General features: G+C 42.2%; 1 protein-coding gene across 1 annotated transcript; it reads left to right on the top strand.

Annotated features, from left to right (window-relative positions):
• Window positions 1-787: 787 nt before the first annotated feature.
• On the top strand, window positions 788-25,299 carry slc5a12 (solute carrier family 5 member 12; the record flags this gene model as incomplete). Its single annotated transcript, XM_080545234.1, has 16 exons — window positions 788-1,138; window positions 2,233-2,298; window positions 2,789-2,840; window positions 2,940-3,007; window positions 3,272-3,426; window positions 3,586-3,726; window positions 4,169-4,298; window positions 4,662-4,750; window positions 4,869-4,975; window positions 5,496-5,563; window positions 5,678-5,764; window positions 12,127-12,320; window positions 12,680-12,783; window positions 13,240-13,364; window positions 24,582-24,733; window positions 25,257-25,299. 16 exons carry the CDS (start codon window positions 788-790, stop codon window positions 25,297-25,299), a joined length of 1,932 nt encoding a protein of 643 aa, XP_080401360.1.
• Window positions 25,300-26,141: the final 842 nt, after the last annotated feature.

Raw genomic sequence — 26,141 nt, 5'->3', positions numbered from 1 at the left:
CAGATATAACAGTGTTTATAAAATGTAGTGCCTATTAAAAAAGTCTGGGCTGTATATTATATATTATATTATAAACATATAATATATTATTATATATATACTATATATACTATGTATGAATATATCATTATAACCCTGAATAAAATGACACATGATTATTTAAGTGATTTAGGAGCACAGGGAGGAACACACACCATGTGCAGACTTTTTAAATATTCATAATAGGGAAGTTGACATTATACAATAAAAAACAGAGGGCCCACTGTCAGTTTCTCTCACAGTTTTATGTCTCTCAGCAGTTTCTCAACCAAGGTGCTTAATATTTAATAGGGTATTCAGTCAGTCATTTGTCGACAACGGCGATTTGAGACACATTAATAATTAATTGAATGCAACACACATGTAGGTAGGAGGGGGAGGTAGTAGGGGGGAGGCAGGAGGGAGGAGGTAAGAGGTGGAAGGTAAGAGGGGGAAAGTCTGAAACAGCTTTCTACTACAATCTAGAGCCATTCTGCCTGATTTTATCTAAAATATGTGTCCAGTTTATCTCCCCTCCGGTCCCCCCCCCCCACCCCCTCCTACCTCACATCCTTCCTGACTCCTCTGAATTTGACCTTACTAAAAATATGACCCTTGGTTACGGTCCTTGGTTACAGCCCAGAAGGAAGTTAATGGTTGATGTAATTAGTGATCCTTGTAGTGACAATCTTCATCAGCAAATATTGGCGCTATCAACAAAACATCCAACTCTTGGGAAGAAGCACTGACAAAATCATCCACATCCACTATGACATTCACAGCTCCTGGTGTGGGGAACTTCCAGACATGGGACTATGCTGTGTTCGCCTCCCTGTTCGTGGTCTCCTCTGGAATAGGGGTCTTCTTTGCGGTGAAGGAGAGGAACAAGGCCTCGTCAGAGTTCCTGGTGGGGGGCAGAGAGCTGACCTGTGGTCCCGTAGCCCTGTCCCTCACGGCCAGCTTCATGTCTGCGGTCACCGTCCTGGGGGCTCCGTCCGACGTCTACCGCTTCGGAGCATCCTTCATCCTCTTCGGCGTGGCCTACACCTTCGTGGTGCTGGCGACAGCTGAAATCTTCGTGCCTGTTTTTTACCGATCAGGGATCACAAGTACATACGAGGTGACGTTGCGCTCCAAGCCTTTTCATGCTTTCTGTCATTCGCTCTGAATAACGTCTGTGACTGCTTGCCTAAATGAGATTAGAGGACGTTCAAACACGGTTTCAAGTTTGATGTGGGCTTCTTTAAATCACTCTTTAGGCTAGCTTTGATCTAGCTGACATTAACCGCCACTTTATTGCATGGCTCAGATTGTTGTGAACAGAATCAATTAACTTATCAAAGGGAGGGTACATAAGTATTCGACAAGAACATAAAGTGTGCCTCTATAAATAAATCTGATATAAGACTGTGCCGATTTAAGTTGGGGGTCCAATTGGATGTGTTAATGTATTGCGTCCATGTATGTGTAAAATATCTGGATTACGTGCAGATTTAATTTGAATGACTTGGCCATGACTTGACTCACCACTTCCACTAACTACCCAGCTCTTGGTCTCGATCTAAAAGGGAACAGTTTACTGTATGGTCAGGTGATTACGTTTCTGTGAGAGGAATGTCATCTGGGTTGAGGCCCTCAAAATTGCACATCCTGTTTCACAGTGGTGTAGTCTAGTTTTTTCTAGTGCGTATACTGTGATTTTCCCCTCCCAGCCTCATATCGTTCATTCCGAAAAAAAATAAATATGCGCTCCCTGTCTAACGTTATATATATATTTATATATAAATTGAATGTTATAAGGCTGATCTGTGCATGATAGTGCTGCATTTTGACATAATTTCATGTCGCATCTCCCCCCTTTGATGGTATATGACGCTATAGTCAGTCCCAATGGTCCAAAATTCAAGTGCTTCGTAACACAGACGGGGTGAATTTTATGAATGAAAGTGAACATTCTGTCACAAAACGCCGTTACGTATCCTCACACATTTTTAAGTGCGTATATGGAAATCCATGGCCTTTCCTAGTGGGTATACGGCGTAGTCCTCCTGCGTATCAATTACATTATCACCGGGTGGTCTGACATGGCTCACCCTGTCAGTGATACTGTCTCCTTCCAGGCATAGAAATTGGAAACCTATGTTCTGTGGAGGAATGTTTGTGCTGTAGTCATATTTCCATTCAGATTTTGATGTAATAATATATCTTTCCTAGTATTTAGAAATGCGGTTCTGCAAAGAGGTTCGCATGGCTGCTACTCTTATTTACATTGTACAGACGGTAAGTTTGCATATATTACACTGCCTGTAGCTCATCTCACCTCTTATGTAGCTCAGCTCACCAACACCCTGCCAACATTTAAACTGGCCCTCAAAACCCACCTCTTCAAGCTCGCCTTCACCAGTTAACCCTCTCCCCCTCCCCTTCTCATGTGCACTACCTTAATTAGGCCCCTATACTTTCTTTTATTTATTTTTGTTTTCTTTTTATTATTACTACTTGATCTTCTCAGTTTGTAAACAGTCTTTAAGTGTCTAGAAAAGCGCTATATATACTGTATAACTATAGCGCTATAATGTATTATTATTATTATTATTATTATTATCTATTAAGGTTCCCTTATTAATAGTATAAACGTTGCAGTCAATGCAAAAAAACATTCTTGAGATTTTCAGCAGTTAGAAATAGAGAACCCATTTTTGCACAGTGTTTCCACAGCTTGTGAGGGGTTTCATCAGTTAAACCTGGTTCTGTGTTCCCAATATTTCAGATCTTGTACACAGGAGTAGTGGTGTACGCTCCTGCCTTGGCCCTAAATCAAGGTCAGTGACTAGATTATATACTGTATATAGAACCATATTTCTAAATGTGGCCTCGAAGGAAGCATAATAATTGTACTGAACCTCACAATTATTTTGCAGTGACTGACTTCAGCCTTTGGGGTTCTATAATTGCCACAGGAGTTGTGTGTACGTTCTACTGCACACTGGTGAGTTGAGATCCTCAGAGTCTGTCCTGCAAGGAGAAAGCTAATTCTTACTGACATTTGACATTCACTGCGGTTTTCTCTGTTTCTTCTCAAAACACACCAGAATAAATAGCCTCTCATGTAACATAAACACTGATGATGTCAACTGAGTGAAGTGTAAACAGACTATCTCACAAAACTAAAGAGCTGTTACAATGGGGGTTAGTAATGATGTGTGTGTGTGTGTGTGTGTGTGTGTGTGTGTGTGTGTGTGTGTGTGTGTAGGGGGGCTTGAAGGCAGTGGTGTGGACAGATGCCTTTCAGATGGTGGTGATGGTGGTGGGGTTCCTGACGGTGCTGGTCCAAGGGGCCAGCAGGGCGGGGGGGATGGAGGCTGTGTGGGAGGCTGCTCAGAGAGGCAGCAGGCTCACAGTCTTTGAGTAAGTTCAGCCTGAAGACATCCTACTCAGGATATGTTTACCATCTCACTAGGGTTCACTTTGACACTGTTTATTGAACTGTTGAAGTGGGACGAGTGGCCATGGGTGTTGTTTTGAGGTTTTGAGGTTGTGACAGAAGATCCTTCTCTACGTCCGCAGCTTTGACCCTGACCCCCTAAGACGCCACACGTTTTGGACCATCACCATCGGGGGCACGTTCACCTGGCTGGGGATCTACGGGGTTAACCAGTCCACCATCCAGAGATGCATCTCCTGCAAGACTGAGAGCCACGCCCGACTGTCAGCACTTCCCCTTGTCATAACACTTCCCCTTTTATTTATTTGTTTCTTTCTATTATTACTACTCGATCTTTTCAGTTTGTAAAGCGTCTTTGAGTGTCTAGAAAAGCGCTATATAAGTCTAATGTATTATTATCATTACCATTATCATTATTATTATTATTACCATTATTATTATTATTATTACCATTATTATTATTATTATTATTATTATTATTATTATTATTATTATTATTATTATAACACAATGACAGAATGTCACACACTGAAGGTTCAGTCCTACTGTATAGGGTTTTATTGAATCCACCTCCATTCCACATGACCTTGGTGTGTCAGAGTCTTTTTTTCCAAAGATGAACACAAGGATTCACATATTTGCTGAAGGTTGCAGATGAGGTGAAGAGCTATACACAGCAGTGTTCGTCTGTCCTTCCCTCTTCAGGGCCGTGTATTTGAACCTCCTGGGTCTGCTGATCATTCTGGCATGTGTCGTATGTTCTGGTCTCATCATGTATGCTTTCTATGCTGATTGTGATCCATGGACAGCCCAGTTTGTAAAAGCCCCAGATCAGGTTAGTCACTGTACTCCATACAGCTACATCTCTCTGTTTTCAATAAGAAATGATCTTTAAAAAAAAAACTAGATACTAGATATTTTTGTTTATTTATTTATTTGTATTATTATTATTATTATTATTATTTATACTTTATTTATACTTTATTATTATTATGTGTGTTATTATTATTATCATTAATAATGTTAACAGACACTTAGACTTAGATTTAGTAATCTAAATTATTATTATTTGTGTTTTCAAGAGAGACCTGTCCTAATGACATCATATCAGTTATGGGTCTTGAGGTAATTCATGCACTCTCCAGTGTTTGTGACCAGCACTCTTCTCAACATGTCCTACCATCCTCCTCCTCCACAGCTCATGCCCTATTTCGTCATGGATATTCTTGGAGAATTCCCTGGCCTGCCAGGCCTGTTTGTGGCCTGTGCATTCAGTGGAACTCTAAGGTGTGACAAACCACTTATAATTTAAGCCCATTCAGAGTGCATTTGACATTTTGCCTTTGCACTTAAACATAAATATCTGTTCTAAAAACAACACATTCATCATTCCTTTCCCCCTCAGTACTGTTGCTGCCAGCATCAATGCCCTAGCCACAGTGACCTATGAGGACTTTGTTAAGCAGTGCTGTGTGAACCTGTCCAACACTGCCTGGATCAGCAAAGGACTGTGTTAGTATGCCTCCCTATCATGTACTGGAGACTGATTGTGTAGTCTTCATTGTGTAGCTCCAACTTAGCTCAGAGTACCAAATGTACAACAGAATAATGGACATTTGGCAAATTTGAGGACTAGTGGCAGCTCCCAGGCGAGGGAAGGGTGTAGGGAGTCTGTGTGTGTGTGTGTGGGGGGGGGGGTGTTATTAGTGGTGGGTAAAATAAAAATGTACAGACAGACAGATCACAGGGGCCTCATTTATAAAGCTTTGCGTAGAACTGGCGTAAATGACTTGCGTACGTAAGCAAAGCAAGAACATTTACGCACACCTCACATTCAGATTTATAAAACGGTATAAAAGTTCGTTTTTTATCAATCCCAAAATTGGAAGGAAAATTAGGCGTACGCAAGCTTTATAAATGAGGCCCCAGAGCTGCTCTAGGCTGTATGATTGTCTTCCGAGTCCGTCCAAAAATCTAGGAATTGATTAGCTAATGCCAAAGTAGACTACTCTGATCCTCTGCATCCCTGCAGGTGTTGTGTTTGGTATAACCTGCACCTCAATGGCTGTCGCTGCATCCTACATGGGAGGGATTGTACAGGTAAATGCCTAGACGTGTGTGAATGACTAATGCATGCATGGTAAATGCTTGCTCCATGTATCCATCTTTATTTGTGTGTGTGTGTGTGTGTGTGTGTGTCCTGGTGTTGACCAGGCTGCTCTGAGTGTTCATGGGATGTGTGGAGGTCCGATGCTGGGGCTTTTCACTCTGGGGATAGTCTTCCCCTGGACCAATTCAAAGGTCAGTCACCTCCATGTTAATAACGTTGCCTCTAATAGTAAACTTGAGATTTGAACATTGGATGTTCACCAGTTTACCATCACATGGAAACATCATGACTTAAGCCTCTTTCACACATAGTTCCATGTAATTTCCATGGAATCCCAAGCTGTGTCGACCAGGCATTTTCGCCGTTCACACATGAGCCAAATGCCGGTAGATTCCCGGGTTGCGCGATCTACTAGAACTTGAGTGGGACGGGCGCGCGGGACCACCACGCACCATATATCTATCTGCCATATCATACCTCAGTTTTATATTTAAAAATATTATGATAAATACATGTGGGACGTGTTGTGGATTAATAACAGTGGCGGGCGGTGCATTTCACACCTAGGCCTTCAGTGATGTCCGACACATTCCTACCTGAATTATTCTACCTCTTAATACCATCGTTATGACGCCATGGCTCTAGAAACTAGACAGAAACACAGTATAACCGGGCGTTGCATCACCTTAACATAGTCAGACAAGTACAACAGAGTTATATTAATATTTCCGAAGCATTTTTAATCAATAAATCCGCATTTACAATGAAGAGTGTTAAACTAACATCTTTAAGATCGCTACATTACCCACGTCTGTCGTCTCGTCCACCATAATAGCGACAAAGGGTGCCTTTTTAATCTCCATTTTGATCTCTTCTCCCACTTCAGCAATAGCAAAAATCAGGTCGTTTTGTATTTTGCCTGACGTCCCAGTAAACACTTTGTTTGTGGACAAGTGGTAATGTAAATCTGGGTTGTTTTCAGCCAGAAAAGAAAGAAGCTCAACGTAGTTTCCTGTTTGTGGACTCAGCGCTTTTATCGTGTCCCCTAAATGAAAGTTATTGTTTACCCAAAAACAGGACACAATCGATCAGTCAACGAAAGCTTTCGTTGTGGCGCTCCGTTTCCCTGGCACTTTCAAAAGTTTCACATCTACCGGCATAGTTACGCATCTCAATAGTGAATATCAATAGTGCGTATCAATAGTGCGTATCAATAGTGCGTATCCAATCAAAAGACGTGCTGGGTGCTGACATCATTGAGCCTTACAGCAGGCGCCGTTGTTGCTTTTGCTCGCATCTACGTAGGTTTACTAGGAACGCCACAGGTTTTCTCGTTCCAACGTTAAGTTACAGGTCGTATCCGCGGCACCGTTTAGCGTGCAGGCTGGGCAGATTTTGGAGCCCCCTAGCAACACATTTTGATTGGATAAAAGCTCTAACATAAAGGCCAGCCCTCCAAATCTCAATCGGAGACTGGAAGCAGCGCAACCAAGAGGAAAGCTATGAAATGAAGAGAATAGACTATGGGGAATCATTAATACATATTTGTGGAAAAAATATATTAAAATAAAATGTATATTCTGATGATGTTTAGGCCAGCAGGGAAGGCCTTGCTGGCCCTGACGGCACACCACTGATTAATAATGAGACTCAAGATAGGAACTTGCTTTAAATCTAGGTATAATATTTATTTCAAATGACTTCACAATGGGAAGCTTTCAAAAAGACTGCCACCCAACTCTCACATAGTACATTTGATATATTGTCATAGTCATAACATTGATAACGAGTCTGCTGATGGAGTAAGTTCCTGTGGGACCGCCAGCGAGTCCTAAACGAACTGTTTACGAACACAAGGCCCAAACAGCTCTGTGTTCACAAACAGGACAGCCAGACTCACAACAATCCCACGGGAACTCACCCCACGGAAACATACTGTCACATTCTGTGAAAATGAATACAAAATGAATACATACAACACATATAATGTTAAAACATTTATAAGATGAAAAAAATCCATTACATGTCCCCCCTAGAATGATCATATGATGTAATCACTATGATACATTTACAACATTCTATGGATTTGTAACGAAAACAAGAAACGTGTAATGACCAAATGGAGTAACAGACTATGTGTGTGTAGTACTTGTGAGTATGACTATGTGTGTGCATGGTACATGTCAAAATAAAAAGCATAATTGGCAACACATAAAAACATAATTAGCAACATAATCAGTGCAATAAACAAGAAACACAAAGTAGTACACATGCACCCACAAAACCCTTTCCTCCAGTGCGGTGCATTCCACCTGACCCCCACCTGACCCTAGCTTGCCTTGATCATGGCCAGTCCCTAGGACCAAACTTGGGTATTGGCTCCCAGCCCGTGATAGGATCGTTCTTAACCTGCTTATGTACACGATTCAAAGCAGATGACTTTAGTAATCCAACATCACATCACATCATTACAGTATCAGGTCTCTGTCATTCCAGCTCTCAAACTTCAACCCAACAACAATATATTTTCACCCAGACAGAAGCCCATAAGCTCCATCTCACAGTTGTTGACATTCCTCATCAGACAATCCTGCAGGATGCTACCAGAAAACATTGATAACTGTCTATGGATCAGTTTGGTGAACAGCCCTCTCAGGGGAGAGAATAACATAATGACATTATGACATTACTCAACACATTCACATCACAACCTACTGAAAGATTTAATACATAAATAAAAATGCAAAAAACGCAGCCGATTGCGGTGTTGATATCACGTAGTCTTAATGCACAGGAAAATACAGCACAGCACAACATCTTCTGTATCTGTAATAAATCTAATCTAAACACAGTGGATATAATATATTGTGATACAAAATATTGTTCAAATCCTTCACTCCACAAAATATACATGTACATACAGTATACTGTATACCCCTCGGGTGTGCACTAGCATGTCTGCTGAAATACCCCTCTCAGTGAAGACAAAATATTTTCCACAAAACCATTTAAGGCAACCAGTCATTTCATCGTTAATCAATCACGGCTTGAGTGGTTCAAATAGATAGGTCTTTCAAAAGCTACGGCTAACTTTCCATATCCCTTTCATCTCCCTACCTTACACAGTCTTTCTGTACTTCTCACTGGCTTTCCACCAGAACCACAAACATCAGTTTTTGGAAAAAGGTCCGTCTCTGTGCACGTTCTCAGTCTCTGGACCTTGCACCAAAAATCCAACTTCTCAGTATCAACATTACAGTTTCTTTCTTTGCACAAAGCACAATCACCTCTTTCTCAACTAGTCTTTGTATCAGTACATTTTCTTCAGCAGAATACCTTTCTAGAGAAATAGCTCTCAGAAGCTCGACTAGTCATCACTGCCTCGTATAACCAATGTTGATTCGTAAATTCAGGTTGTATTCAAATGGTGTGTCTAATCTTCAATGCATACCCATGAACTGTGAAAAGAGAGTTATTAGTATCATAACAATGCTGTTTACACCACCAAACAGCCACCAAACCCAAGACCATTAATCATTAATTATTCATTATTTTTCTTTATTTTATTTCATTTCTACTGACCTGGGCATCTGTGGAAGGGTGCATCCGCTCTCGCCTCTCATGGTATCGACTCCGGGAGCCCCCCCCCCCCCGCACACTCCAGCCGCCCACGCACACTCCAGCCCGCCCTGTCAATCCCCACCTCTCCTCTCATCGCTTAGTCTGAGTTCAGTCTCAGATTAGGGCATTCTCTCTTCCAATGTCCCATCAATCCACAATCAGTACAGGGGGAATTCTCAACCGTGCATCTCACTCCCTCTCCCTTCTGTCCATGGCCTTGTTGGTACCGTCTGGGCCTGGCCTGCCTGCGCTCCCGCACAGCTGCCATGATAGAGGCCTTATCTGTATATTTATTTTTGTCTCTATGGGCGCGTTCCAATTTCTCAGCGCGTTCCAGGGTCAGTATAATGCTTTCAACCGTAGCCCCTTGCCAGGCCATGAGATGCGTTTTCACCCACTCTGCAAGGAATGGGCGTGCATTGCTTATCAAATAACTCCTCAAATTAGTTTCTCAGGCCCCTGCGTTGCTCTCAGCAGTAATCCCCAAATTGTCACTGCAGACCTCCGTCAGACGTGATGCATAGGCCCTGACTTCTTCGTCATGCAACTGTTTGCAACCTGTCACTTTGGTCATGTCCATGATGCGGGGATACACCGCCAAGACGAGTGTCATGAGAGTGTCAATCCATGCTCGCCAAGCAGCATTATCCGCATGTGACATTTCGGGGTTGGTCTGATGACGGTCCTGTGTCCTGTCATGGCTTTTAATCTTTTCCCACTTTTCCCCGTCACCTGCCAGCCTCGCATGGAGGCATTTCTTGATCTCTCTCTCCGTAGGAGCAGCATACTCAATCCATTCTTTCAGCGCCTCTGCAAATCGCCCCCCCCCCCCCCCCACATTCCTAGGGTGGGGCAGAGCTCGTGCTTGCGTGTCAATGTCACTCGGGGTATAGGCCCGAAAAACCAGTCTAGGTGTATCATCTGAACCCAAAACCTGCATCATTGGGGCATTGAGCTTTAAGTCCGCTACTTGCTTGCTCAACTCTTCAACCAAGAGGTCACTTTCAGGTTCACTCTATCTCTGCACCCGCTGTCTCGTTCCCATAGCGGTCGGGGTCGAGGGCAACCTTGGATTCTTTCTCTGTTTGTGCTTATTCCGTTTAGCCAGGGATGGCCTTGGAGACGGAGGCTCTGGAGCAGCCGCCCCGGCCGCAGCATCAGGCTCCCCCCTCTCTGGCCCCGAGTCTGATGTCCCTTCAGAGGCATCATCCGACTCCTCTGTAAGCGGGTCTCGGTTCCGGTCTGGATTGTAGGGAGGCGGAGTGTCCAGGAGGTCGTCCCAGGGCCGAGTATCTGAATTGGGCTTAAGAGCAGAAAGACATGGGTACACCCCCCTCCCTGCCCCCAGCTCCATTTTCACTGCTTCCTCTACTCTGGCTTGTAAGTCAGCTTCATCATTTTCATGCCTGGCTTGTGTTTTATCTTTATTAGCTTTTTCTCGTCTAGCCCTGGCCTGCACTGCCGCTTTCTCTTGTTTATTCAACCTTTTTCGTGCCTCATCTTCCCACCGGGAAAACTGAGGCCAGCCAATTTTTCCCTTTTTAAGCGTACCTTTAGTTTGTGCTTTAGTCAATAATGCCTTGGCCATTTCTAACTTAGCCATGCTAAGTGTCCCCTCCAATGGAAAATCACCATATTCTTTCCACACCTGATGAAATTGATAAACCTCCGATCCATACCGGGCTCTCATGAAAACATTGTTTGCGCTCTCTAGCGCAACCTTCTCCACTTCGGAGAGACTGTGATTGTTTCCCATCTTCACACCAATTTAAGTCCTTTGCCTCTTAACATATTTACTACCACTTGCCTTGAAAATATTAACGGATTGACTCTAAAATATTTAAGACTGGGCTTTATTCTATTTCCCCCTAAGGCCTGACTTCATGAATTCATTTTAAGAGAGCCTTGAAAATATTTAACAATCCATGATTTAAAATATTTAAGACCGCTCTATGGTACCAACAATAAAAAATGCTACAGTTTAGTACTTTACCAATTTAGGGTTCCCCTTTAAAAGACCATTTGCACCAATACTAATAGTTAATATTAAACAGTCCATCAAAAGTGTCTCACCCTAATCCAACGTTTCCTGATCCCGTCACACACCGAGAACCGGGCCAAAGGCGTATGTCTCCCCGTCACTCAGCAGCTGTTTGCTGTAAGGTTTGAGGAGCCGTTCAGGAGAACAGGGTAGCGAGCCTCACTGCTCTGGGTCCGGGTCAAGGTAGTGCTATTGGGATCCCATCCTCGTCGCCAACTGTTGTGGATTAATAATGAGACTCAAGATAGGAACTTGCTTTAAATCTAGGTATAATATTTATTAAAGAAAATGATCTTTTCACAACTCGAGTTGGGACAGTCAAATGACTTCACAATGGGAAGCTTTCAAAAAGACTGCCACCCAACTCTCACATAGTACATTTGATATATTGTCAACATAGTCATAACATTGATAACGAGTCTGCTGATGGAGTAAGTTCTCGTGGGACTCACAGCGAGTCCTAAACGAACTGTTTACGAACACAAGGCCCAAACAGCTCTGTGTTCACAAACAGGACAGCCAGACTCACAACAATCCCATGGGAACTCACCCCATGGAAACATACTGTCACATTCTGTGTGAAAAGGAATACAAAATGAATACATACAATACATATAATGTTAAAACATTCATAAGATGAAATAAATCCATTACAGACGGAGGTATGATATGGCAGATGATGTGTTGTGTGGCGGTCCCGTGCGCCCGTCTCGTTCCAGCGACTCAACTCGTATTACCAGTGCTTACCGTCACCAAGTGCGCTGGCCAACTAAAGCACTTGATTACCGTTGAACATATTATACTATTATAGATACATACTATACTATTAGATGTGTTAGATGAGTTTAGGTGTGAAATGGACCCCTGTCTCCCTGTGGTGTGTGTCTCTAGGGAGCTGCAGGGGGGCTGGTAGTGGGCATTGCTCTGTCGTTCTGGGTTGGCATCGGTGCCTTCATCTTCCCAGCTCAGGACATCAACACCCGACCCCTACCACTCAGCACAGAGGGCTGTAACCAGACCAGCCCGTCTGTCAGTGCCGTCACTGATGCTACCTTCTACGCGGACCCCAACTCTCTCCCACCCAGGTAGAGCGTTGAACAAGTTGAACCGGTATCTGCCCACTCTACAACATTTTACCCCCTAAATAGATAGTATTTGACTCAAATAGTGTCTTGATATCCTAGACATATTACTGTAATTGTGGGCAAAAAAGTTAGCCATCGGGAAAATACAAACCACCTCATTCGACATTGAGGTGGACATATCTCGAGGAGACTAGACCTGGAGATAATAACGGTTAAATAAAAACAAACTGCAGTCCTCATTGATAATGTTTTCTATACATATTCGGGAAATAGTCTCATTTTGTTGTATTCCCAATCCCTTCATGGCCAGGTGGTTGGCAGCTTGTGGATGTCAGTGTTGTGACTCTATGTCTCTACAGGTCCTCCCTGGCTGAGTCCTGGTACTCCATGTCCTATTTATACTACAGTGCTGTTGGATTTATGGCCACTACTATTACAGGCCTGGTGATTACCTTCTTAACAGGTATTGTATGTCTCGACCTTGGCAATGACATTACTCAATTGGACACGGCCAGATGGCTAAGGAATCGATGCTTGATATCTGTGTAGCAGAGAAAGTCCTGATTTATGGGTTCTGTGGTTTGACCACAGTCTGTGTCATCATATAATACGCCGGTAAATGTTTGATGGATATTAATTCAACTGCCACTGTTTTATCTATTGCGCACAACCACTTATCGAAGCAAGCTGCTTTATAGAGCTGCATAAAATGCCTGCCAATTATTGATTTTATCTAGAGCTGAGTGAGATAAACAACTGGTTTTGATTAAGAAAAAGAAATGAATTGGCATCTTAAATGAATTGTTGTCAAATGAATTTACGATGCCTAAAATGTATAGTCAGACTATACATTCATACTGTGCTACCCTGTGAAATCCACAACACTCTCAGAGCCTAAAGTGCTCCCTCTCTTCAATAGGACCCACCAGAAGTAAGGATGTGAAACCATCGCTTATACGACCCGTGTGTGACCTTTGCTGCTTCTGGTCAGAGACGTACAAGAGAATGTGCTGGTGTGGTGTCAGCCAAGAGGAACAACGTCTGGTGAGACACGTATGAACTGACATATAGACTTATAACCCTAACTCTTATATAGACTTTTTTCTTCTTTTTTTTCAGTTTTTCAGTTTTATACACAAGACAAACAAACAAACAAACTAACAAACAAACAACAAGCTGCCAGGCATACATGTCTAGTATGATTTGGTTCCAAGCAATTCCCAAAATGCAACATTGTCAGGTATTACAAGGATACAACTAAAGAGTACAAGTAAAATAAAATAGTAAAAAATACAAATAAAGAGTACAGGCTTGCATCACTACAGGATATAATCAACAATTCTTTACATTTTTAGATAATCAAGAATTGGACCCCATATGTTCAAATATCTATTGGGACCTTTAGAGTTATAGAAGCGTATTCTCTCCATTTGCATGATACTGATTAATTCGTTGAGCCATTTCTGGAAGCGGGAGGTGTAGGTGATTTCCAATCCAATAGAATCATTTTCTTAGCAGCTACCATACCAGTCATTAATGCCGACCGTTCCTCAGGCGTAGAGTTGGAAGCAGTCTCTGAGCATCCAAAGAGTGCCACATATAGACTTCTGTTACCAGAATACAATACAAACAGCACATCTCTTTTGTCTATAAGGATTTAGAGAACCTGGACTTTGATGAAGAACAGAAGGAACCTTGCGGCTATGAGGACACCAGCAGAAAAGGGATTAGAAGAAAAGGACCATGGACAAGAAACAGTTATGACCTGCACGAAAAATCCAACACCAATGCTGGATTTAGTATATATTCAAATAAGTTTTAATAGCATTGCAATACTACTGTACAGTGGGGAAAATAAGTATTTCACCCCCTGCTGATTTTGTGAGTTTACCCCCTTACAAAGAAATGAACAGTCTAGAATGAGTGTTCCTACTACGTAGTAGGAACAGTATTGTTATTGGTGGTTTACTTCTTCTTATTATTATTTTCCTGGCTTTGGTCAAATAGCTCAAAAAGTCCCTGACCAAAAATGCTATGAATTTGCATGCCACAACTAGAGAGCATCAGTAACTATGGCAGAAAGAATGACCATGATTAGACCATAGGTGGCGCTATAATAACCAAAAGTAAATAATTAACTTCAGAATGCTGGCATTTCCACCCCGTTGGATGAAAATGTATGAGTAAAGTAAAGTACATATTATTTTACTCAATAAAACACAAATATTTGTTCAAAATTCATATAATGTGATTTTCTGGGATTTAAAAAATAAGAATATTCTGTCTCTCACTGTTAAAACGAACCTACCATTAAAACGATAGACTGTTCATTTCTTTGTAAGGGGGTAAACTCACAAAATCAGCAGGTGGTGAAATACTTATTTTTCCCCACTGTATATGTAGAATTGTATATTTCTCTGTAAGACAAATAGATTTGTAATTCGATACTTAAGTCACTAAATAATTGAAAAAGGAACTCTTGCACACTGTCCCTTGTTTCCGCTACAAAATAAACTGATTTGATTACAAACATTGACAAAAACATTCTGGTAAGTGATCAAGAGAGTGTGCAGGAGTCTCATCGTTCGTTTACTGTGTTTACTTCTCCAAGCAACTTGTGCAATATGAGGTGTGTGAACATGAACGTCCAATATGCTGGTCACTAAAATAAAAAGATACAATCCATCATTTATTACAGAAAAGAGTGATATGAATTTTTTCACTTTCTTTTGAGTAAATCTCTGAATGTTTTTAGCTGTAAACAATGTTCATTGATACATCTCATGTCACAACTGATGACCTTCTATAGTAAAATCTATTTATTATTATTATTATTATTGTTATTATATATATTAAATAAAATATATGGTCTACTGTGCCTCCTCCTCAAATACCCCTGTAGTTAATCTGGTGGACAGATGATTCACCTAGTCAAATGTATTTGTTGTAAGTCGCTTTGGATAAAGGCGTCTGATAAATGGCAAAAATATAAATGTAAAATGACGTGTGGTGTCTGCCATTGGCTGTTGTGTTTCTGCATGTGTGCACGATTCGAAAAGGCCAGAGACAAAAAGGTGAACATGGGTAAGTCCACTCCCCACGTAGTCAGGCCAACTGTATACAAACTGAGTCACATCCAACACAGCAACACTTTCCGGGACCAACAGTGAATTTTTTTTTTTTTTTAATTTTAGATTTAATTCCCTGATCGCCACAGATTAATCATAAACATTACAGGTACTGTTAGAGCTAAAATTCAACAAAGGCAGCCTGTTTCGTTTCAAGTTGTATAAGAAAAAGATATTTAATATTCCTCTATAGGACAACACAAAAGGCACCATCAAGAGGGCACAACAGCGGCTATACACCCTGAGATGCCTCAGGAAAGAACACAACAAGCAGGAGATACTGGTGGCCTTCTACCGCGGCGCAGTGGAGAGCATCCTCACCTACGGCATCTGCAACTGGTTCTACAGCTGCACAACAGCGGAGAGAAATGCGCTACAGAGAGTCGTGAGAACAGCACAGAAGATCACCGGCGCCCCCCTCCCCTCTCTGGAAGAGCTGTACAACACACGCTGTCTCAGGAAGGCCTCAAAGATCTCCAGGGACCCGACCCACCCTGGGCACGTACACTTTATCAGGCTGCCCTCGAAAAGGAGGTACAGGACCCCGGCCGCTAAGACAAACAGACTGAAGAACTGCTTCTACCACAGGGCCGTCCAGGCCCTGAACACAGCAAAGACCTAAGTTCTGGGCCCTGGACAGTCTGGACGGATTGTATGGCAGCTGCTGGACTGAAAAAATCAGGTGTAGTGCTGAGGCACAAACATGTACATTTCAAGCCTGCAAACTGTGACACTTTAAATAACGTGAAAAAATACTATTGTGCAATATGACAACCCTAGTTGACTATCTGTGCAGTATAGTACAGTGGATTGTGTACATAGCCTTTATTTATGTAAACCAGCTCCTTACCTTCTTGTGATTTTATTCTTTTTCTAAAAGTTTTTTTTTTTTTCTTTCCTAACACCAGGGGAGCCACCCCTCCTAAATTTCGTTGTTTGGTACCTGTACTGTAGCAATGACAAATAAAGTCCATTCATTCATTCATTCATTCCATTCATTCATATAGAAGGAGAACGTTTACAGGTTCATCAGACGCATCTGATCATTCAAAGTTTCTCAGAAAAGTGTCGATCATTCATTACATCTCAGTATTTATGCCCTCAGGTAACAAGTCTGCCCTCGGGTGAGTTCTAAACCAATCATTAACAATGGGTGTGGATCTGTAAATGAGGAAGATGATGGGGATGAAGGTTAGGGGGGAATCTGACCCTCCCTTCCTTACAGTATTACAAAAGTGAGGAGTGGTGACCATAGGGTGAACAATGCCGGGCAATCACTCTGGTGTGACTCAGCATTGTTCTGAGTTTCTAGGGTCAAATACAGACAAATGGGTAATTGCATACATTCAAATGTATGGAGAAAACGGGTTTCATTGTGTGCTTACAACAGGAAATCAGTTTCTAGACATTCAATTTACTGTTGTGAAGTTTGAACCTTAAATGTAGAAAAATGTCTTAATCATTTTCTCTCACAGTACAACCATTGGAAAACGTTTAGAAAGCTTTCATGCTATATGTATGGAACTTTTAAATCATCAAGGTTAAGCTTCTATCACTGCAAGGGACATTACAGATGCCTGTTGAAAAGAAATCTATTTTGCTACTCTGTGTGCTTTTTCCAGGACAAGCCAGAGCTTCCAAACGTGAATACATTATACATGGTGAGATTCTAACCTAAGAGGATTTCTGACCCACCATTTGGGAAATGGTTTTAACTGAATCCAAGTGTCTGATGAATTGATTGTTAGTAACACTGACAAAATAACATATTATACACATGGTCTTCATCTCTTCGATTATCTTTATTATAATTAATAAAGTCTGATAGTCTGGTTCTCTTTATGTGCATTTGATGGAAGAAAACAAACATGCTTTTAAGGTGCTAAATCATCTTGTGACTTTTGGGTAATGATGCATCATCACTACATCCTCCGTTTGGGAGAACACATCCCAATCAGTGGACGGGTACAGGGGGCCTAGGGGATAGTGAGTTGGGCTGGTGATCAGAAGGTCATGAGTTCAACCTGGGACCACCACCACTAGTGTGCCCTTGAGTAAGGCACTTAGCTATAAGTTACTCCAGGGAGACGGCCCCTATCATCTCTAATTCTAAGTCACTTTGGATAAAAGTGTCCAATAGAAGTATAGAGATAAAAGTATCAAACACACAGCCCTTAGCAAATTGAAAACTAAAAAGGTTTTGAGTCTTTGTTATGTATGAAATATAGGCCACAGATGTTCTCTGTTATAGGCAGGACATCCAAGCCACAGGTATGCCTAATCAATCCCAGTCACACCCACATTCTGTCGTTCCAGAAGCCTATGAGAAACAGATTCTGTGCATGTAAGAAGAACACATTTGCCATCGCATTTGAGTGCATATATTTTTCATTACAACTCATGTTGTCAGAGCTTCCAACAGAGGTAAAGGCCAGAGATTGTCAGTTGTATTATACATTGTTGTATTGTACATTTTGTATTGTAAATTTCAACATACGTGTGGGACAGTTTAGAGTTTGCTGTAGATCACATTCGAGAAATTAGGAGATGTTTTGAACTCACGAAAGCATGTGCAGCACAAACAGGCACACGTGATGTTGGTGATGTGGTTCGCAAAACTATAAGCACATTTAAAAAATCAAAAATAATTCCCAATTTACCCAACTCTGGACTCAAGCTCAGCAGTATTTATGATGTCCAACAAACATCCCACACTGAATAAAAACAGTAAAACATACGTAGACCAGGCATCAAGACAGGGGCTTTGTCTATAAAAATAATGACAAAACTGCCATGCATTTGACATGATTTTATAGCAAAACCTCTTTGAGATCTGAATGTTAACATCTTTTCAGATATGAGTGCGATTGTCAGCTGTTGACAAATGAACCAATGCAAGTATAAATCAGCATGCTTTCAGGGTATATTACAGGTTATACATTTTGATACATAGGATATTTTGCATATTCTACATCACCAGAATCATTTTTAAAACAAGTTCCCACTAGCGTAGTCAGTCACACAACCATAGCAGGCTGCTAGCTACAGAGAGAGCTACAGTATAATAAGAATAAAGATTTTTTTTTTGTATACCACTTCTTAGTACTCAAAGACACTACATTCTGTGAATGAGGGCGGGAAGGAAGCAGTGGTGATCTTCTGCCCTTGATCTGCATAGTAAACATTACAACTGCACGGGTCTCCCCTTCAAAGCCATAACAACTGTTACAGCTGAAATCCCAAGAAGAAAAAAACAAACAAGAAGACTAAACCAATGTGCTGCTCCAAAAACTGTACACAAATCCAGCCACAACATAAGAAAATGGTCAGTCACTGAAATGGTGTATGAAAGGTTAATGCTTTAAAAGTCAGTTAGTCATACACACAACCCTTGAAACAGAACCTCCACTGACAAGGACAACAGAACAGGCATCTCCCAGCGCCTTAATGGTCCAGACTGTGGCAGGGCGGAACAGGAAAACAAAAAAAGAAAACCAATACTCACCACCGCCCTGCCAAGCAACCAACTAAAGGAAAACCAGACTTTCCAGGGAGAAAAGCAACAAACACCCACCCACCCCAACAAAGTCAAAGGAAGTCCAACCAACTACCAGCCATTAAACAATACAAAACAAAAAGGTAGACATTGTAGAGAGGGCAGACACTTCTTCTTCTTCTTCTTCTTCTTCTTTTCAACAACCACTGCACACCATCTGTAATCCTTTTTGAAGGGCTTTGGAGGACGTCGGCCACAGGTGCATGCCATTAGCACAACCAGCAGGAGCAGCAGATCCATGGCCCCGCCGAATCGCTGAATCAAATAAAATCAACGTTTATTTGTCATATACACTACACAGAATACAGCACAGTAGATTTAGGGCTCAACTCAACAGTGCAACAAAGTAATAATAATAATAATAAAATAAAACTATAGACAAATGTAGCATGAGTATTTAGCAGCAGAAACACAACAACAATAGTGGGGTGAGTAGTAGCAGGCAGCAGTAGTATGTCAAAGTATGTGTGTGTATGTGTGTGAGTGGTGTATGTGTGTGAGTGCGTGTATGTGTGTGAGTGCGTGTATGTGTGTGTATGTGTATGTGTGTGTATGTGTGTGAGTGGTGTATGTGTGTGAGTGTGTGTATGTGTGTGAGTGCGTGTATGTGTCTGAGTGCGTGTGTGTGTGTGAGTGCAAGTGTGTGTGTGAGTGTGTGTATGTGTGTGAGTGCATGTATGTGTGTGGAGTGTGTGTGTGTGTGTGTGGAGTGTGTGTGTGTGTGTGAGAGAGAGAGAGAGAGAGAGAGAGAGAGAGAGAGAGAGAGAGAGAGAGAGAGAGAGAGAGAGAGAGAGAGAGAGAGAGGGAGGGAGAGAGTGCAAATGTAAAATATGCTATATTGGAGAATGTCACTGGTGCAGAAGGGGGGCTAGAGGAGGGTAGAGGTAGAGGGGGCTAAATTTAGAGGTAGAGGGGGGTTGAGCAAAGACCAAACATAAATACCGACACTCTGGACAAGGAACAGGAGGGATGTGGAGGGGACAGGGGAGGACGGCCTCTTTGCTGTTCAGGGTCAGTTCAGAGAAGCTAGCCTCCCCAAGCTAACGTAGATACAGGTGCATCTATTTTTTTTTTGAATATCATGGAAAAGATTAATATTTTCCATCATTTAATTCAAAAAGTTAGTAGTCGTTAATATTTCAAGCCTTTTTTGTGTTAATGTTGATGATTATGGCTTACAGTTCATGAAAATCAAAAATCCTGTAACTCAAAATATAGAATATTACATAAGACCAATAAAAAAAAAGGAATTATAATACAGAAATGTCGACCTTCTGAAAAGTATGTTCATTAATGCGCTCAATACTCCTTTTGCACAAATTACTGCATCAATGCAGCCTGTGGCACTGCTGAGGTGTTATGGAAGCCCAGGTTGCTTTGATAGCAGCCTTCAGCTCGTCTGCATTGTTGGGTCTGGTGTCTCTCATCTTCCCCTTGACAATAGGCGAGTTGGCTGGCCAATCAAGCACAGTACTGCCATGGTAATTAAACAAGTTACCGGTCGTTTTGGCACTGTGGGCAGGTGCCAAGTCTTGCTGGAAAATAAAATCAGCATCTCCATAAAGCTTGCCAGCAGACGGAAGCATGAAGTGCTCTTAAATCTCCTGTTGACGGCTGCGTTGACTCTGGGCTTGATAAAACACAGTGGACCAACAGCAGCAGTCAGATGACATGGCACCCCAAATCATCACTGACTGTGGAAACTTCACTCTGGACTTCAAGCAACTTGTATTCTGTGCCTGTCCAGTCCTCCTCCAGACTCTGGGTCTTGATTTCCAAATGAAAAGCAGCATTTACTTTCGTCTGAAAACAGAACTTTGGACAACTGACTAACATTAACATACTTTTCAGAAGGTCAACATTTCTGTTTTATAAATCCTTTTTTTTATTGGTCTTATGTAAGATTTTTAGATATTGGCTTTTTGATTTTCATGAGCTGTAAGCCATAATCATCAACATTAAAACAAAAAAGGCTTGAAATATTTTACTTTATGTGTAATGAATCTAGAATATGTTTTTCCACTATATATATATATATTTTTAGATGCACTTGTATGCAGATGGGTTCATGTGATCTGAGGGCTGCGTATGTGTTGTGGTAAGGGGGTAAAGCTAAGACCAATCCTGGTGATAGGATCTGTTGTCCTCCTTCCTCTCTTTCTGCAGGTGCAGCAGCTTGGCTTCATACATCATGCACGAGGTACTACTTGTGCCACATGCAGTCACACAGGCCTTGGGGCATATCCGGGATCAGAGGTATGCTTTGATACGACTTGACGCCAAACACCAGGTGCTATGGGGGCAATGAAACATCACGTAAGTATGCATGCCAGCGCTGTATTTCATAACATTGTTCAATTCATATGATTTGGAGGATTTGGAGGATATGAGGATATGAATTGAACAATGTTATGAAATACAGCGCTGGCATACATACTTACGTGATGTTTCATTGCCCCCGTAGCACCTGGTGTTTGGCGTCAAGTCGGAATCAAAGCATACCTCTGATCCCGGATATGCCCCAAGGCCTGTGTGACTGTGTGACTGTGTGACTGAAGGCCTGTGTGACTGAAGGCCTGTGTGACTGTGTGACTGTGTGACTGTGTGACTGAAGGCCTGTGTGACTGTGTGACTGTGTGACTGTGTGACTGTGTGACTGTGTGACTGTGTGACTGAAGGCCTGTGTGACTGTGTGACTGTGTGACTGTGTGACTGTGTGACTGTGTGACTGAAGGCCTGTGTGACTGTGTGACTGTGTGACTGAAGGCCTGTGTGACTGAAGGCCTGTGTGACTGTGTGACTGAAGGCCTGTGTGACTGAAGGCCTGTGTGACTGTGTGACTGAAGGCCTGTGTGACTGTGTGACTGAAGGCCTGTGTGACTGTGTGACTGTGTGACTGAAGGCCTGTGTGACTGAAGGCCTGTGTGACTGTGTGACTGTGTGACTGTGTGACTGTGTGACTGTGTGACTGTGTGACTGAAGGCCTGTGTGACTGTGTGACTGAAGGCCTGTGTGACTGTGTGACTGAAGGCCTGTGTGACTGTGTGACTGAAGGCCTGTGTGACTGTGTGACTGTGTGACTGAAGGCCTGTGTGACTGAAGGCCTGTGTGACTGTGTGACTGTGTGACTGTGTGACTGTGTGACTGTGTGACTGTGTGACTGTGTGACTGAAGGCCTGTGTGACTGTGTGACTGTGTGACTGAAGGCCTGTGTGACTGAAGGCCTGGGTGACTGTGTGACTGTGTGACTGTGTGACTGTGTGACTGTGTGACTGTGTGACTGTGTGACTGAAGGCCTGGGTGACTGAAGGCCTGTGTGACTGAAGGCCTGTGTGACTGTGTGACTGTGTGACTGAAGGCCTGTGTGACTGTGTGACTGTGTGACTGAAGGCCTGTGTGACTGTGTGACTGTGTGACTGTGTGACTGTGTGACTGAAGGCCTGTGTGACTGTGTGACTGAAGGCCTGTGTGACTGTGTGACTGTGTGACTGTGTGACTGAAGGCCTGTGTGACTGTGTGACTGTGTGACTGTGTGACTGTGTGACTGAAGGCCTGTGTGACTGTGTGACTGTGTGACTGAAGGCCTGTGTGACTGTGTGACTGAAGGCCTGTGTGACTGAAGGCCTGGGTGACTGAAGGCCTGGGTGACTGCATATTTCACTATTTGGTTGTACATTTCTGTACATAATTGTTACAGAAATGTGAAAAACATTATAAATATAATCTGAATGTAGTTCTACAAATTCTTGTAGAACGACTCTGAAGCTGCTAAATCACATCGCATTACACGTCCAAAGCTCAGTGAAAACCTCCAGGCTCCAAAGAGAGAGAATACCAAGCGTGACTGAGCTCAAAGACAATGATGAAGGGATGAGACTGGCAGCCAGAACTGCAGGGTGAAGTCAGGGCACTGCGCTCCAGGGTGGCACTCTCTCTGTATTTCAGTGGTGGGCCGTCAGGAGACCTGTGTGACTGAAGGCCTGAAGGAAAGCTATGAAATGAAGAGAATAGACAAGGGAATAATTTAATACATATTTGTGGAACAAATATATCAAAATTGAATTTATATTCATATCATACAACTATCATACACTTTTAACAGATTTTAAGTTTGAGTTACACTGTGTTGTTTTGGTTTAAGTGACGGTGTAAATGACAAACCAAAAGTGGTAAAGCAAGAGTGCTTTAACAATCAGAAGGTGCACAGTCTCAAAGCCGTAACAGATACTATCTGTACAGTATAGTATAGTGGATAGTGTACAAAACCTTTATTTATGTAAACCAGCTCCTTCCCTTCTTGTGTTTTTTGTAGTTTTTTTTTCCTTTCCTAACACCAGGGGAGCCACCCCTCCTAAATTTCGTTGTTTGGTACCTGTACTATAGCAATGACAATAAAGACCATTCATTCATTCATTCATTCATTCATTCATACAGTACAGTATGACTGTAGGCTACTGATCTCCATTCAGTTTGAGGAAAGCGTTTCTCTCTAAAATGAGACTTGCTCTATTTCGACGACCACAAGTGAGGTCAACTGTAATGCTAAAAACTCGCTCAGCAAATGCTTGAGATGCTGGCATTGCCAGATGGTCAAAGGCCAGAGGTTCTAGCGTCTGGTAAACAGTAGAACTCTGTGTAGACCAAAAGTCCATTTCCGTATCTCCTGCCTGACACAGGGCTTTGAGAGATCTAAATGCAGGGTTCCTACAAGTTTCAACAAGTCAAATGTAAGACCTTTTTAGACCTCTTTGAATATCATTTTAGACCTATTCACGACACCACATGATAGCTTTTTGTCATCCTCGAGGTGATGAAATTAGGGATTTCACTGCCATACAGACAAAAAAGGAAGCGAATTGGCATTTTTGGGGGTTCCAGCTTGATTCATTTCCATGTAAATAGATGTGGTCGGAATGATTTCCTTGCAGGATCTAATTTTTAAGACCTAGCATCTAATTTTTTCAGAAAAAGGACAATCGGTGAGCGTGCATTTTCTTTCCGTGCACCAACTCTCTGGAACCGTCTTCCATTAGACATCAGACAGGCTGAATCAGTGAAAATGTTCAAAACTAAGTTAAAGACCCACCTGTTTTCTGTTGTCTATGTACCATAGGCTGTGTATCTGTGCTGTGTAATTATGTGTGGTTCTTAAATTGAAATAGTTGTTTTATATTGTTTTAAACTGTGGCTTACCTATTGTAAAGCACTTTGATGTAAAGTGCTATACAAATAAAGTTATTATTATTATTATTATTTATTTATATTTAGACCGAATAACTGAAATTTGAGACCTTTTTAGGCCTTATAAATTGGAATGCTGGATTTTAGACTTTAAGGCTTTTTAAGACCAGTGCGGGAACCCTGTAAATGGCCGGCTTGCACTTCATTTTGACAGGAATCTAAATCTGGGTCGCTTTGCAGATGTCTGGGTGGTCTCTGGTGTCTCCTCATTCATCCTCTACCATCTGTATCACCATCGACACAGTTTGAGCAATGGAATCCTCTGCTTTTCTCAAATTCTCCCAGAATTTATTCTGCATCTGCATTTTCAATGAGAGCTTTGGGTGAGACGGTCAGGTTGAGGAAGCACACAGCAGTGGCGAGAACGTAGAATCACTGGGATCAAGGAAGCATCTGAAGCACTGCTTCATGTTTGCCTTCATCCTCTGTGCCAGGAAAGCTATAGGTCCCTGTAGCCAGTACCCTGTGCCAGGGGGGAACTCGGACAGGTAAGTACTCAGCGACTTCCGACAAATACATTTGTAAGTGAATCATCTATCCTATCATCTATCAGTCATCGCAAGAAAAAGTAATCTATGCTTGGGCCAGGGGTCATTGGCAGTCATAATGCTTGAAGAAGAAGAACAAAGAATTATTGTTACTATTTTCTTTTCTTTGCTCTGTAATCTCTGTACCTGCAGTATCTGACTTGGGAGTCATCCCTACTGTTCCTGACCTGACCCCTGATCTTTATTCAAACAAACAGACAAAGCTGTGGGGATGTAGTCAGAGGTGATGGAGATGACGGAGGGCGTTGGTGATGACAGCCAGAACTCCAATTCCCTCTAGCATTCCGTGCCAGATGCTTGTCAGAGTGCCCGGTCAGCACATGGCTGTCATGCAACATCTGCACACTTGACAGAGTTATTTTGTGGTGCTGTAAGATCTGACCGACGTCGGTGGCTCGTGCAGGCATGGGTCTCCTCCACTGAGTGACAAACTTTTACACGTCTCTATGATGTCGTTGAGCAGAGCCAGGGGGAACACAGCCACAGAGACGGTGGTGGAGAACTGAGAGAAGAGGGGAAGGCTTATGGATGTTCTGAACAGACTGTGGTTGGCCTCAGAAGAGAACTGAACCCAGACACAAACCACTGTTTTTGAGGAACCAAGTTTTTCCTTTGATTTAATCATAAAGTCTAGCACTGTTAAATGCGTCATTTGTCTTACCAATGTCTCGGTAGTCATTCACTAGAACATGGGTATTCATAGGGTGAAGAGTCCAGTCTTTGTTCCATTTACATTTATTATTTTATTCTTCTTCTTACTACAAGACCACCAGTTCTGCAGCAGACTATCAATGCAGCAGAATGTGAAACTTAAACCAATTATTTCTGACTAATTATTTCTGCAGGAGCACTAAACTGAACACACTGAAGAGGATTTAATTAGATTGTATTAGATTAAACGTTATTGTCATAGCCTAAGTACTGGCGGGATTTTGAGTGCAGGAGAGTGACAGCTGCAGGGAAGAAGCTGTTCCTTGGTCTGGTGGTGCGGGTCCTTAGACTCCTGTACAGCCTCCCGGATTGGAGGAGGGCAAACAGTCCGTGGCTGGGGTGACAGGTGTCTCTAATGATGCCTCCCTACGCAGACACTGCCTGTGCTGGAGTTATTCTGATCTGTTTCAGGAACATAACTTCTATTTGCAGGCACAGATCAATCAGATCAGCTTGGATGGCACCAAATGAAATAAGCAAAAACTGTTAGATTTACATTGTATGCTTTATAATTACTTAGAGGAGCATTCATAAATCGCTCACTAAAGGAGAACTCAAAACATGAGCGTGTTTTGAGAAAAAGAATGATTGGATTATGAGTAAGATTAATGGCTTTACCATGCAATTTCACTGGGCA

Source organism: Nansenia antarctica (genome assembly GCF_963989245.1).
Source record: "Nansenia antarctica genome assembly, chromosome: 14".
In the NCBI taxonomy this organism is placed as follows: domain Eukaryota; kingdom Metazoa; phylum Chordata; class Actinopteri; order Argentiniformes; family Microstomatidae; genus Nansenia; species Nansenia antarctica.
Note: the sequence above shows the minus strand (reverse complement) of the source record. Positions and strands in the feature narration are given on the sequence as shown.